At 41.4% G+C, this 13,601-nt stretch overlaps 1 protein-coding gene across 1 annotated transcript in view; it reads left to right on the forward strand.

Moving 5' to 3' along the window:
* RELL1 (RELT like 1) overlaps positions 1-13,601 on the forward strand; it is a 456,049-nt gene that overhangs the window by 329,088 nt on the left and 113,360 nt on the right. The window contains exons 4-5 of the mRNA XM_044062145.1: positions 2,951-3,023; positions 13,148-13,396. Coding sequence (XP_043918080.1) covers positions 2,951-3,023; positions 13,148-13,396 — 322 coding nt within the window. The remainder of the gene's footprint in view (positions 1-2,950; positions 3,024-13,147; positions 13,397-13,601) is intronic.

Genomic DNA, 13,601 nt, shown 5'->3' on the forward strand with positions numbered 1-13,601 from the left:
TGATCTGCCTTAATAGAGCCTCACTTCTTTCAAATTAGCCACACCAATTCAGCATCTTCCTACAGCCCCCCCATGCACACTGACGTCATCAGCTGCCTGCCCCTGTATGTAAGACACAGTTGTCTTATAAGTAGGATTTTTTATTGCTTGGATTCCTGGAGTGGACAGTCAGTCAGTGGTATTGCACATGAGATGAACAGCAGGGTCTGGCATGGGGCAGATGCATTGTTGCAATTATGGTGATGTCTCAGTGATAAGGAAATAGGGTATAGGGCATGCATTAGAAACCGATCTGGTTCAAGAAAACCAATTAAAGCTGGACTGAAAGTATTGAGTGGGGGATGTTTTGACCCCCCAATGTTGAAAGCAATAAGATGTGAAACAGTCAAGCCTAGAAGTCTTTAAACACAAGTGTTTCAGACCAAGTTTGTACATAGCCTGGAAATTTGTTTGATAATTCACTGTGCCCTCCGTGAGTATATTTCAAACATTACATGTTGCCAAAATATTACTTATATTTTTATTTTAAAATGAAATAACTGTGCACTAACCAATGTTGTACATTATATTCACCAGTGACACTTAAGCAAAACTGAGTGTTGCTGGGAATTTCACTGAGGCAGTTGATTATAACTTGTTAATACGTACCCCATGAAGAATGAATAGTTAAATTTCTTGACAGAAGACGATCAAGACTTATTCATGGTTTCACAAAGAACCTTATCTCTCTCTCTCTCCCTCTGAGACTGTAAGTACCAATGGACCAAACATAGTGCCAAGGAATGTGGGGAATGAGCAGCTGCAGGGGTTACGGGGTGGAAAGGAAAAAAAAAGAAAGGCAAATCAAAATTGCTGCCTGAGTGATTCCCTGCTCACATGGAAAGATAAATGGGGGAGCTTTGACTTGGCAGTCAGTGGGGAGAAAAAAAGGACAAAAAATATAGTATTGGAAAATCACTGATCTTTGGAAAGTAAGAGTAAACAAACCAAAAGGTCATCAAAGTCCAAAACTGCAAAAACAAAGTGTAGATCGAAGCAATCAGCAAAGACATCACACCACATTAAAATGTTGCTTTTACTTTTACGTCCCTGCTGTGGTGTCCTTTGCTGATTGCTTCGATCATTGAAAAGTAAACATGTCATTTCTGATACTGTTTTAGATTGTCTTTACAGTTCTTTTACTAAAAAGAACCTGTGTGCATGTTACAGTAAGCATATTTGTGTCTGTCTTCATCATTATGTATGTACAGTACAGAAGCATCTTTGGAAAAGGTTGTGTCCAAGTATGATCATGACAGACTGAAAAAAGCACTTGTGTACAAATGGATAACTGAGTGTATCTGCCACTCTAGGGAAATTCAGTAATGTTATGTATTACTAAAATGCAAATAAGGCATATAATGCCAAAAAGCACTGTCCTACACCTGCCACTTGCAGACTGTCAAAGATGAGTCCATTTGTCCTGTATCTCATTTTAGAAGTAAACAGCTGAATCCCATAGGGTAACCTTTCTTGACTAACACAGAAGGAATAAAAATTGCAAGCCATGAGCAGGGATCCCTAGTAATTTAGAGAGTGAAAATTATATGCCTCAATCACAACTTTGGAACACCAAAAGACAGGAGGCCAGGGACATATTGTGAGAGAAAAGCAAGAACAGTAACATGGCCCATTATCCCTGCAGCATGTTCAAGCAGTGAGATAAGGCGCAATCCATTCTAGTTCCTTACCATGATTTCCAGAGCTATTTCATATATATATATATATATATATATATATATATATATATATATATATATAAATACACACACACATTTAGGTATTGAAATGTGTGTGATGTGATGGTGAATCATATTTGATATAGATACTGGTTACCTAGTAATCCTCAGGACTGTCATCTCAAGTCGTGTAACAGTTATATTACCTCCCTTGACAAATAGGCATATGTTGAGTGACCAGATGAAAAGTATTTATATTGAAAACCAGCAAAAGAGGACTCTGTCTTATCTACAGTTACCAGTGCTTATCTGAACAGTCAGATATACTGATTGCCTCCAGGCACTTGTCTGTAGACACAGCCTTAAGGTAACATGGTAGGGCCCAGGCTTATGTGCTACATGGAGCAATCTCATTGACTTGGCACTTTGCAAGGTGAAAGAAGTGGCTTGAATGCAGTGCCATTCAGCTGACCGGTACAATGGATTTGGGCAGCATGGATCCTGACAATGGAATTGTCTTTAGAAAAGTTGAACATTTGGTTTGCGAGAAGGGAGCTTGAGCTGAAGCAGTAGATGGCAAAGTACTAAGTCTCTGTGCATCTTTGGAGAGGCTGCAAGCAATTGTGTGGGTATTCACAAGTCCCTACCTTTGAAGGCTGAGTGGAATTTTCCTTGGTGGGCAAAACTAGTTGCCTCTGTAAGCCTCACATTAGATAGTGACAGTTGTTTGAACTTTTTCACCAGTCAGTTGTCTGGAGTATTTGGCCGCCTTGAAGAAATTTTTGTAAGGGGCTTGAAAGGGTTTCTGTATGATAGGCTTGTTAGATGGCTTAAGAGTTCTTGTAAGGAATGAAGATTCTTGAATGAGGAGTGAAACAACCTCCCATACCTAAGCCCAGGTAAGGAGTTATTCAACTGCTGTAAAAGTGATGTGATGTCTATACCAATCACGGTCTGTGGACACTTCATATAGTTTCAGAGCACGTTTGATAGAAACGGGACCAGACCACGCCAACCATGAGCAAAATCCAGCATTACCCACACCCAGCTGTGAGTTATTGCTATAAAAATTTCTACAGGAAACGGTGTTCCCATAATTATTCAACAGCATTGAGTATATTTAACATTTAAGAGTTTATTTACTGGGAATGCTCATCATTGTGTAAAATGTTACAAAGAATATATGGTGTTAAAGGTGCTGGTATGATACAAATATATTTATTTGTTTATAGCAAATGCTGATATGTTGAAGGCTATGGTTGCAGATAACAGCACTGTTGGAGATGGTATCCTTGAAGCTGAGAGGTGAGTGAGCTGTGTAATTATCAATGTATCCCACTTATGCTTGACAGGAATAAACATTTGCTCATTTTCCTTGTTTTATGATAGCAGTAAAAGGGGCAGATAGTTTAGTCTTTTTTGAATGTTAATGCTTCTCTCAACAACATCTTTTTGGCCCTCTAACCCTGGAATTAAAAAAAAACGAAGGCAATGGAAGTAGTGAAGCAGCTCCTCCACTTGCCTGTAGCTAATTGAACAGTTACTCCTCAAAACATTTTCCCTTTTTCATATAAGTCAGAGGTCAGAAGCCAAAGAGCAAAGATGCTGTTGAAAAACAAAGTTGTTAGAAGAGAGGTAAGCATAGGAGGTCTTATGGGTATAGTCTAGTCCCCTGACTTGCCATGACATAGCCTGCAGCCAGTACTCCCAACCCCCACTCCACCCAAGATTCTTCCTTCACTGCACCTCATTTGTGTCTTCAGATGGGATGTTATCAGATCCTGATCAGAGACAACTGGCCAAAAATAGTCAAACTAAATATCTGTAAATAAAGGGTTCATGACTAAGTGCCAGGTTTTCTTCAGGTAACCCCTTCATTCAGAGGATCAAATAGATTTTGTCCCCTCGTCATTTTGAGCAGATATGTCAACAAGGAGCTGTAGAAAAGTTTCCAGGTGTTCCAGACTTTCCTGGGTCCCAGGAGAGATGTTAAGAGGCCAGCTTTGGACCTTTTCAAACCCTGCTTCATGTTTGCAAGTCATCCAATTCAGAAGGCTAACCCTACAGTCTATCCTTCATTTTCTCATTCCCAAACAAATGTAATTATTTATTTATAAACTCTCTCACTCTCTCTATACATATTTATGCGAAGCACATCAAAACAGGCTGACCTCATGTAAGGCACCATGTATATGATAGAGGATGGTTAGTGTTAACAGTTTTACTTGGATGTGCAGTTCAAACCATGAAATCTGATGCATGTTGGAGAAACTAAGAGCAGCATGCCTGGAAGATGTGTTGTGGGCTTTGATTTCAGACACTGCTGAGAAACTGCTGGGCTTGAAAATTGCTACAGTATGGGATGCAGACATGAGCCTGTTATTGCAGACAGTGTAAAGCAAGTTCATCCAATTATCAAGAAATCTTCCACTTTCAGGCATGCATTATCCTTGGCGCAAGCCCTGAGATTCAGGAAACTTTAATGAGATGCAGAATCCTTATTTTGGAAGGTGTCTACATTGTCTGAACCTTTCTGATTCATAGACCACTCTACCACTGAGGTTTTCTCTTCATGGGAAGCGCCAAGAGTGGTCTCATGGGTGATGCTGCACTGTACTGCGGCAGTTTGTGGGAATGGCTAATGCTAATCAGTCATGTCCTCTTCCCTTGAAATGTCTGCAGCTCCTGATTTGCTTGGTCAAGTGACTGAGAGAATCTCTCATCTGAATGTAATTGTAAAGATAAAAGTACCGTGCCTGCAAGGCTTAAACTAAAATTTTAATACACAAGAGAACAAGATAAAACAAAGTGCTTTCACGGTCATCACACCGCTTCATCAGACATTCTCAATACAGCAAAAAAACAATTAAATAAGGTTATAAGGAAACAATCAAGCCAATAAAAGACCAGTCTCTTTAAAACAAAGACTAAACTAGTGTTTAAGAGGGCGTGCCTTCAAAAAAGGTTTTAAAGTAAAAACACCATTGGTCACTGCTCAACAGAGGCACAGCAAAATAATGGGCATAGTTTCTCCAAACTAAAGGGGTGGCACAAGCCACAAAACTATGGGCTAGGCTTGTAAATGCCCTCAGGCAGATAGCCTAGTATGAACCTATGAACCAATGACCTGGAGGTTTTTCTGCATTAAGAAGCAGTATCCACTTCTGCTCTGCTGCTTCTGTACGATTTAGATCTGAGGGGCGGTGATCTACCTAATCATACAGAAGCAGCAGAGAAGTGGATACTGCTTCTTAATGCAGAGAAACCTGATAGTTTCCTTGTAATCTTATTTAATTGCTTTTTTGTTTTAGTTTAAGCCTTGCAGGCTCGGTACTTTTATTTATTTTTACTTATTTGTTCTTTTATTGTACCTTTCCTAGTGGTGGTGTTTATTTTTACTCTCTGAATGTAATTGTACTCTGGCAGGAAAAAGGATGCCATTAAAAGGTGGCGGTCAGCCATTTGTTCCTGTGAGCAATACCCATTGTGCTAGGTAGTCCAGCAAAGCTGTGGGGGGGGGAGGGGCACCATGTCATGTATATGTCTGTGTGCGTCTGCCTAGCTGGCCCCAATGTGGAGGGGGGGGGTTAGGTAGGGAATTGAATCTGTGTGTGTTTGCCGTGTGTGTGTGTGTTTTTGCAGTGTGTGTTTGCCTTAGTTGTGTGTGTGTGTGCTTTAGTTGTGTGTGTGTGTGTGCTTTAGTTGTGTGTGTGTGTGTGCTTTAGTTGTGTGTGTGTGTGTGCTTTAGTTGTGTGTGTGTGTGTGTGCTTTAGTTGTGTGTGTGTGTGCTTTAGTTGTGTGTGTGTGTGCTTTAGTTGTGTGTGTGTGTGTGCTATAGTTGTGTGTGTGTGTGTGCTTTAGTTGTGTGTGTGCTTTAGTTGTGTGTGTGTGTGCTTTAGTTGTGTGTGCTTTAGTTGTGTGTGTGTGTGCTTTAGTTGTGTGTGTGTGTGCTTTAGTGTGTGTGTGTGTGCTTTAGTTGTGTGTGTGTGTGTGCTTTAGTTGTGTGTGTGTGTGTGCTTTAGTTGTGTGTGTGTGTGTGCTTTAGTTGTGTGTGTGTGTGTGCTTTAGTTGTGTGTGTGTGTGTGTGTGCTTTAGTTGTGTGTGTGTGTGTGCTTTAGTTGTGTGTGTGCTTTAGTTGTGTGTGCGTGTGTGTGTGTGTGCTTTAGTTGTGTGTGCGTGTGTGTGTGCTTTAGTTGTGTGTGCGTGTGTGTGTGCTTTAGTTGTGTGTGTGTGCTTTAGGTTGTGTGTGCGTGTGTGTGTGCTTTAGTTGTGTGTGTGTGCTTTAGGTGTGTGTGCTTTAGGTTGTGTGTGCTTGTGCTTTAGTTTTGTGTGTGTGTGCTTTAGGTGTGTGTGTGTTTTTTTTGCCGTGTGTGCTTTAGGTGTGTGTGTGCTTTAGTTGTGTGTGTTTTTTTTGCCGTGTGTGCTTTAGGTGTGTGTGTGCTTTAGTTGTGTGTGTTTTTTTTGCCGTGTGTGCTTTAGGTGTGTGTGTGTGCTTTAGGTGTGTGTGTGTGTGTGTGTGTGCTTTAGGTGTGTGTGTGTGTGCTTTAGGTGTGTGTGTGTCTTTTTTTTTTTTTTTTTTTTTTTTTGCCGTGCGTGGGTGTGTTTTTTTGCCTTGTGTGAGCGGGTATATGAGCCAAAGTTTCTGTGATTGAGCAAGTATGTGGAGGCTGGTTGTGGGCCTGTGTGTGTGGTATACTGTTTGGATGACCATCAGTGTGTGTATACACGTTTACATGTAGTGGGATACCTTAGCTAACATGATACTTGGGCTACTGGCAGGGGGAACTACTGTGATCAGATCTGATAGTGCAATATTTAGTTCAGAGACATAGTGATGAGCTGATAATGAGGTCTTTCTGATGGAGGCTATACCATCTCTCTAAATTACAATTTCTTTCCAGTATGCTATGACCTAGCTGCATTAAGTAATAAATAAGCATGGGCATACAGAAATTCCTTGAATCCCAGGGAAGAATGTTTGTTCAAAAGTGATAAGGTTAGCGTTTTGATTCAGTTGATTGATCCAGTGTCTGTAATCAATCGGATGTCAAAATGACGAATTCCACCTTGTATCAAAATGTAAAAGGCATAGCCAGATATGTTTCCCCAAGTATGGCCATTTATATACAAGTGGTGCAGGATTTTGTAGTCTTGTCTGTCATGTACAGGAACTAAAACCAGTAGGATGTTAATCTCGCACACAGTTCAAACTTTGTAACATAAGATGGGGCTGGGGTGGGTTGAAAACCCCTACTGAAAAAAAAAATGTGTGCACTAAAAGTTTAAAACCATATTCATATTTTGCCTTATTTTTATTGCCATTTGCAGGGCTTGTCTTCACAAAATCAGCATATTCTAGTCATATGTTCAGTAGGAAGCAGCCAGTGTCTTACTTCTCTCCTCTCCTCCCATCACTTTACAAATGAAGTCATGTAAGCATATAACCTGATGTCCTTCCTTAGATCACAGTTGCAGTATTCCAAACAGAGGGAGTATCTCGCCAATTAACCTGGACATCTGGCTAGGTTACCAAAGCAAAAACCTTCCCTAGAGCCGTATGTCCAATGTAATAACTAAGCTTGTGGGTATAAGGGTACATAAGTGAATGTATAAAACCTCAGCTGTCTTGCTGCCAGTCCAAATGCAGGTCTCTGTCCAATCGGTCTGCTCTATGGGTGGTAGTTGGTACTGTTAGCCTACACTAGTTCAGAGAAGTGCTCCATTGGAAATCTTCCTTTATTTTTCTCAGTTGAATTGCTGTTGGTTGCTCTGTTAGATATCAGCTAGGAGGAAGAAGTGCAATTGCAATGTACAGATTCCCTACAAAGATCTTCACTCCCAGTGCCTTTTTTGTATAGGTGCAGAGCACGATTACAGAAATTGTACAATATGTCAGTCCTTTGTTCTAAAGAATCTTTAGACTAAACTTTCATCTGTTAATTCCTATTTGGAAGCGGAGTGCTTTAATCTCCTCGCCCAAGCAAAGATGGCAGACCGTTCCACCCCTGATGTCCTGTCATTTCAGAAGAAAAAGTTTGAAGCCTGGGCCTTGCATCGCAACTGCTCAATTGGACTCTAACAAACCTGCAGAGGTCTTGGTACTCATGGCACGTCCTACAGCTGCCCAGACTCCTGTCACCACGACCCCACCAGAGGCCAGTATGGCATCTGAGGTTTGCCCATCTGCAGCAACTGATAAGGGTGAGAAGGAGGAACCTTGCTTAATTTTTGAAGGTCCCAAAGGTATACCACAAATCCTTGTTAGAGATTAACTAGACAGATCTCTCATTGAAAGCTTGTCAGGGATCAGCCTCTACATTTAGTCAGAGTGGACATTGCACAGAGTAAAATGAAACAAAAAAAACTAAAACCTTTCCTTCCTCCCATACATCCAAAGAAAGTTGATGGATTTTTCACAGGGCCTATATAAGGCTGTTATGGCACTCGGCCCACTATCCATTTCAAAGCTGTCTACCGCTATGGTTTCTCCTTCCACTCCACTAAAGAGACAGACATCTCTTCTGAAGATGGAGGATGAATAAGACTATGATCAGTTATTAGCCTATTTATCTCAAATCCATCCATCAGGTCATGGCATCTGATGATTTCCTTTCTCCTGATTCTCCTGTTGAAGCTTCATTTTTGAAAACTATTGTGAAATATGAAGAAGCATTCTGAATGAGAATCTAAACAGATTTCTGAAGTTCAACAGAGAGGCTATAAACTCTTAGAAGTAGGTACTCCTTGGACCCCTGTAATCTGGAGGTTTTTCTGGATGCTTTTGTGTCTACTTATACTACACCAGACTCCCAGTCACCAGTGCCAAAAAGGCCTGACAGGTTTTACAAGGTACCTAAGAATTCAACATTTCTGTAACTGAGGCAGATATGTTTTCTGTGTCAATAGGTAAACCTTTTAAATTACTGCCTGCTGCCAGTGCTCTTCCTTCAGATAAGGACAGCAAGACAGTGGACAGACTGGGGGGGGGGAAGGTTTAAATGTTCTCTACTTTGGCCTTCAGAGCTCTGAATTATCAGACTTGAATGAATACTTGGTCTGTCCTCAGCAATTTGAATAAAACACTGTCCTCCCCTGAGGCATCATCACTAAGTAGCAGGCCTCATCATTGGTGGCTCAGGCTTCCCAAGTAGCTGGACACAGCAATAAATGTAGCTGTCATGGCAGTGGAAGTCTGTTCCAGAGTAGCCGCTACATGCTCTGATCTGGAGGTACCCGTGATTAAGCTCTCCACCACTTCTGAAAGATATTAAGGTGTTTAGTCTAAATGCGAACAGTCTTTTTAGACAATTGCAGGGACAAGGTAAAATTATGAAAACTGTAGGTGATCTTTGTCACTTCTGTATCCAGATGCCAAAGGAATTGCCCTACAAAACCCATTTCTGTTGCTTGTAGGGAACCAGGGTCTTCTTGTAAGGCCAAGAAAATGCCTAGGAATCCATGACTACCCATAAGGGACTCTAGAGCTGCAAGACCCCCTTCCCCCACCCCTCTGTCCTCCCCTTTCTCTGTCCAAATGGCTGGTCTTATCTCTTAAAAAAAAAAAAAAAAAAAAAAAAAGCTCTTATTCACTTATTCACTTTAGACCTATGCGTGCTTTCTGTTACCTAGAAAGGGATACAGAATGACCTGTAAAGAAGTTCCCGTCTTCAATGACATCAGTCGTCCTCCACAAAATAGGAAGTAGTTGCTCAGTCCCATCTTTCAAATATTACTAGAGCAGGGCACAATAGAACCAGTACCCCCACAGTACATGGGGAGGAAAAGGGTTCTATTCCAGACTCCTAGGTCCAAGAAAAGGAGGAGACCAATCGTAGACCCCCCCCCAACACCTTCCTGTTTGTTCCATCTTTCAAGATGTTGTCCTCGCAAACTCTGCTCCCATTCATTCTTAAGCCTTCCTAGTTTCTTTGAAATTGAAGGATGCTTGACTTCACATTCCTGTTTACATAGCTTACAGGAAATGCTAGATATTTTCTACTGGCTCATCACACTCAGTTTTTTGATTCACCTTATGGTGAAGCCCCAAGAGGCTTCACCAAGTGCCTCGCCCCAATAAAAGCTTTAGTGCAAGACTTTGTGAATCCAGATATTTTCCTATATGGATGACCTGTTAATTCAGGCTCCTTCTCAGCAGTTACTGTTGACTCACCTCAACCTCATCAGGCCCTGGTTTCATGATCAGCCTGAAAAAGTCTGCAATGAAACCAGTTCAAGATCTAGTTTTCTTGGGATGCAGGCTAAACACTAAGTTCATGCAAGCATTCCTGCCCTCAAAGTGCAGAGCGTCACCAGTTACTTCCTTTTTCTCCTCCTACTTTAGTCTTGTACTGCAAGGGAGAAACTCTAATAATTGGGATTCATGACAGCAAACATCCCCATGATCCCATCTACCCAACTCCACATGAGGAAGATCCAGTGGTACCTGAAATCCACCTGGTCCCAACATTCTTACCCCTTGGACACACAGGTTCCTTTCCTGTCTTGTCTAAGAAAGGAAATGTTATGGTATCACAGGTAAAACTAAATCAGTTTTTTCTTTCAAGATGTAGGCACCACTGCAGGAGTTGCACACAGATGTGTCAAATGATGCATGGAGAGCATGGATGGGAAAACAAAGTTTAGGGGCAGTCGCTTGCAAATCTAAGACCAGAGCACATCAGTCTGAAGGAGATAAGGGCAACTTGTACAGGCCGTGCAGATTTTCTACCTTTTTGGAAATAAGGTCCATTAAATGCATTCACTGACAGAACAATGTTCATGTGATACATTAACAAATGGGGGGAGGGGGACCAGATCTTACCAACTGTGCATACTTTGTCTTTTGGTATAGGAAAAGGCTACAGAAGCAAGCCACTCCCTCCAGGTGGTTTTCTTTCCTTCACATGGCAATGTCCTGGCAGATTTTCTAAGCAGATTGAGGGAAGATCCCCATGAATGGATGCTGAACAGGAAGATGTGCCTCGATATAGTCCACAAGTAGAGGGTGCCACAGATAGATCTTTTGTTTCCAGCCACAACAAACAACTTGCACACTGTTACACTAGGACCTCCTGTCCTCAAGCTTTAAAAATAGATGCAATGTCCTTCCCTTAGACAGAGAGGTTTTTATATGCCTTCTCATCACTTTCCCTGTTTTCTAAGGTTTTAAGATCCAAAAAGAATGCTCAAAGATTTTACTGGTGACTTCCTGTTGGCCAGGGCAGCACTGGTTCCCCCTTCTCCTCCACTAAACCAAGGGCCATCACCAGAAGCTTCACCCTACAGTGGACTTGCTCACACAGCATAAGGACTCACTACTTCATCTCAATGTGTCATCCTCAGCCTGGCAATATGGATAAGATTGTGGTCCCTTTTAGACACCAGTTTTCTGAGGATGTGTTTAAGGTGCACCATGTGGCAAGAAGATCTTACTAGCAAAATGGAAAAGATTCGCAATATGGTGTCTCCCTACATTAAGACCCACTTCAGGTTAATATCCCTATGTTCCTCTCTTATTTAACGCAATACAAGGTTGCAGGGAACCAGATTATTGCCGCACACAATGGGCCCAGTGCATAGAATTCATCCTGAATGGGACATCACAAAATGCACATGCACATCTACAGACAATTTTAAGGATCGCCAATTCACCTACAGCATGTTTCAGGAGTTTAGAAGAAAACCTAAGTTCCCAGCAAAAACTCAAGCAGACAAACATGAAGTAGAGACTACACACTTAAGGCATCCCAACTGAGAAATGAAAAGGAGAACAAAGTGCAGTGAGGCAGCAAATCTAATAGTTGTGCCATATTACATTAGTTTTGCAGACTCTGTGGATTCAGAAGGTCAGAAGTAACCGGGTAATATGCTTGCTCTCCCTTTCTGTTGTGAGAACAGGTAGAATAAACCTTATTTGTGTGAGCTGTTCAATTGGGCCTGGCACGTTCCTGTATTAAGGCTAACCATTCAGCCATATATACATGCCTACCTCTGGACCCACCATTTTTGACTAGACTAGAGGTAAAATGGTACTTGGACTGTGTACTCCCAACTAAAACTTTAAAAGAAATCTAACCCTTCTACTTAAGATCTCACTAATTCTCCATCCCTTCAAATCAGCAGTGTATGCCTCTCTTAAATTCTGTACTTGGAAAACTATTCTGATAGTGCTCACCTCTACGAGACTGTTTTCCAAGCTTCAGGCCCTTATGGCAAATCCTGTCTTCCTTGTTTTTCATAAGGGCAGGTGTGTCTTTAAGGGCCAAGCTCTCCTTCATGCCAGGAGTACTGTATGAACTCTTCCTCAATCAGGCCATAAACTTTCCTACTTTCCTCCCTAACCCTCAAAGGAAAGAGGAAAGAATTGTGCATTCCTGGGATGTGCATAGACTGTGCTCAGATTCTACATGGATAAGACCAAGGAAATGTACACATCTGATTAATTGTTTCTCTTTTCAAGACTCCAAATTGGGTATCCCAGTTTCAAAGCAGACTTTTGTAACTGGGTTTCTTACCCCATTTCTTTTTGCTACACTTTACATGACAGATCCTTACCCCCTCCAGCAAATGTGCATTCTGCTAGAGGAGTGCACTTTTCCTGATGCCTTTTACAAGGAAATTGACCCTAGAACAATTTCAGAGGCAGCTACTTGATCTTCTGTACATCCTTTTACCAAACATTACTGAGTGGATGCCTTTTTAGAACCAGAGCTGCTTTTGATAGTTTAGTCCTCTCTGGATTACTAGACAGTTCTGTCTGCCTTCCATTCACCCATCACACCTCTTAAGCTTTGGATATTGCCCATCTGTTTGGAATACTGCAACAGTAATCTAAGGAAGGACACAATTCAGTTGTGTAAGAACTTACCATAACAGTAGATATCTTACTGTTTACTGTTGCAGTATTGCTTTCTTCCTTCCCCTTTCCTGATTCTTTTTCTTCCCTTTTTCCTCGTGGACTAAGGGGTATCACTGTCTTTTTTTTTTTTTTTTTCCCTCTCCACGCTTAGCTGCAGGTTTACTTTGCATCTCCAGCCTCTTCAGACGTACAGGCTTGGAGATGGTCTGAGGATTTTTGCTGATGCATCCACTTGTGTACCCTTCTGTCCAAGGGCTTGGGTCATATGTCAGATGTATGTCTCTAGGAAGGTTATGGCTTTGTTAGCATGGCTGCACATCCAGGTAGTTTGGCAAGACTACCCATCTATTTGGAATACTGCAACACTTACCAGTAGGATGTCTGCTCTTGTGTTAACTTCTTACACAACTGTACTTAAACCATGCTCAGATAAAGGTGAGCTCTGTTAGAAAGAAGAATGAAATAACGCAATTGCAGTGTATTTGAAGTAAAATGCTAACCCTGTATATTATAGTTTTAACATGATCTTTCTGTGTGAATGACAGTTTATAATAAATGGGTTTTTTTTCAGCCCATTAAGTCCTAATACTCCAAATTCACCAACCACTCCTGGATCTCCTGTCAGTCCTGGCATTCCTGGCTTAACTCCAACTAAACACACTTGCCGTGGGCATCATCTGCACACTGTTGGTGGAGTTATTGAAAAGGATGTTTGCACACGCTGTTCCCACAAAAGATGGCCGTTGATGAGACAAAATAGCAAGACTAAGGAAGTAAGAAAGAGCCGTCCTGGAGAAACTACAGTGCTGTCTGTAGGAAGGTAAGAAAAATGTAGTGTGTGCTAGTGTGTGCTAATGTGTGCTAGTGTGTTTGTAATAACTCTGTATAGCCTTGTGTGTTAAATCCTAGTGGATGACTTTTTTTCTAGTCTTGTAGATTTTTTTATTTTCACTTGTACTCGTACAGGTTTTGCACAAAATTAACTTTGTACCATAGCTGTTAAGATGAACACACAAAAAAGTAAA

Source organism: Protopterus annectens, chromosome 2.part1, assembly GCF_019279795.1.
Source record: "Protopterus annectens isolate FY-2018-M chromosome 2.part1, PAN1.0, whole genome shotgun sequence".
Taxonomy (NCBI): Eukaryota; Metazoa; Chordata; order Ceratodontiformes; family Protopteridae; genus Protopterus; species Protopterus annectens.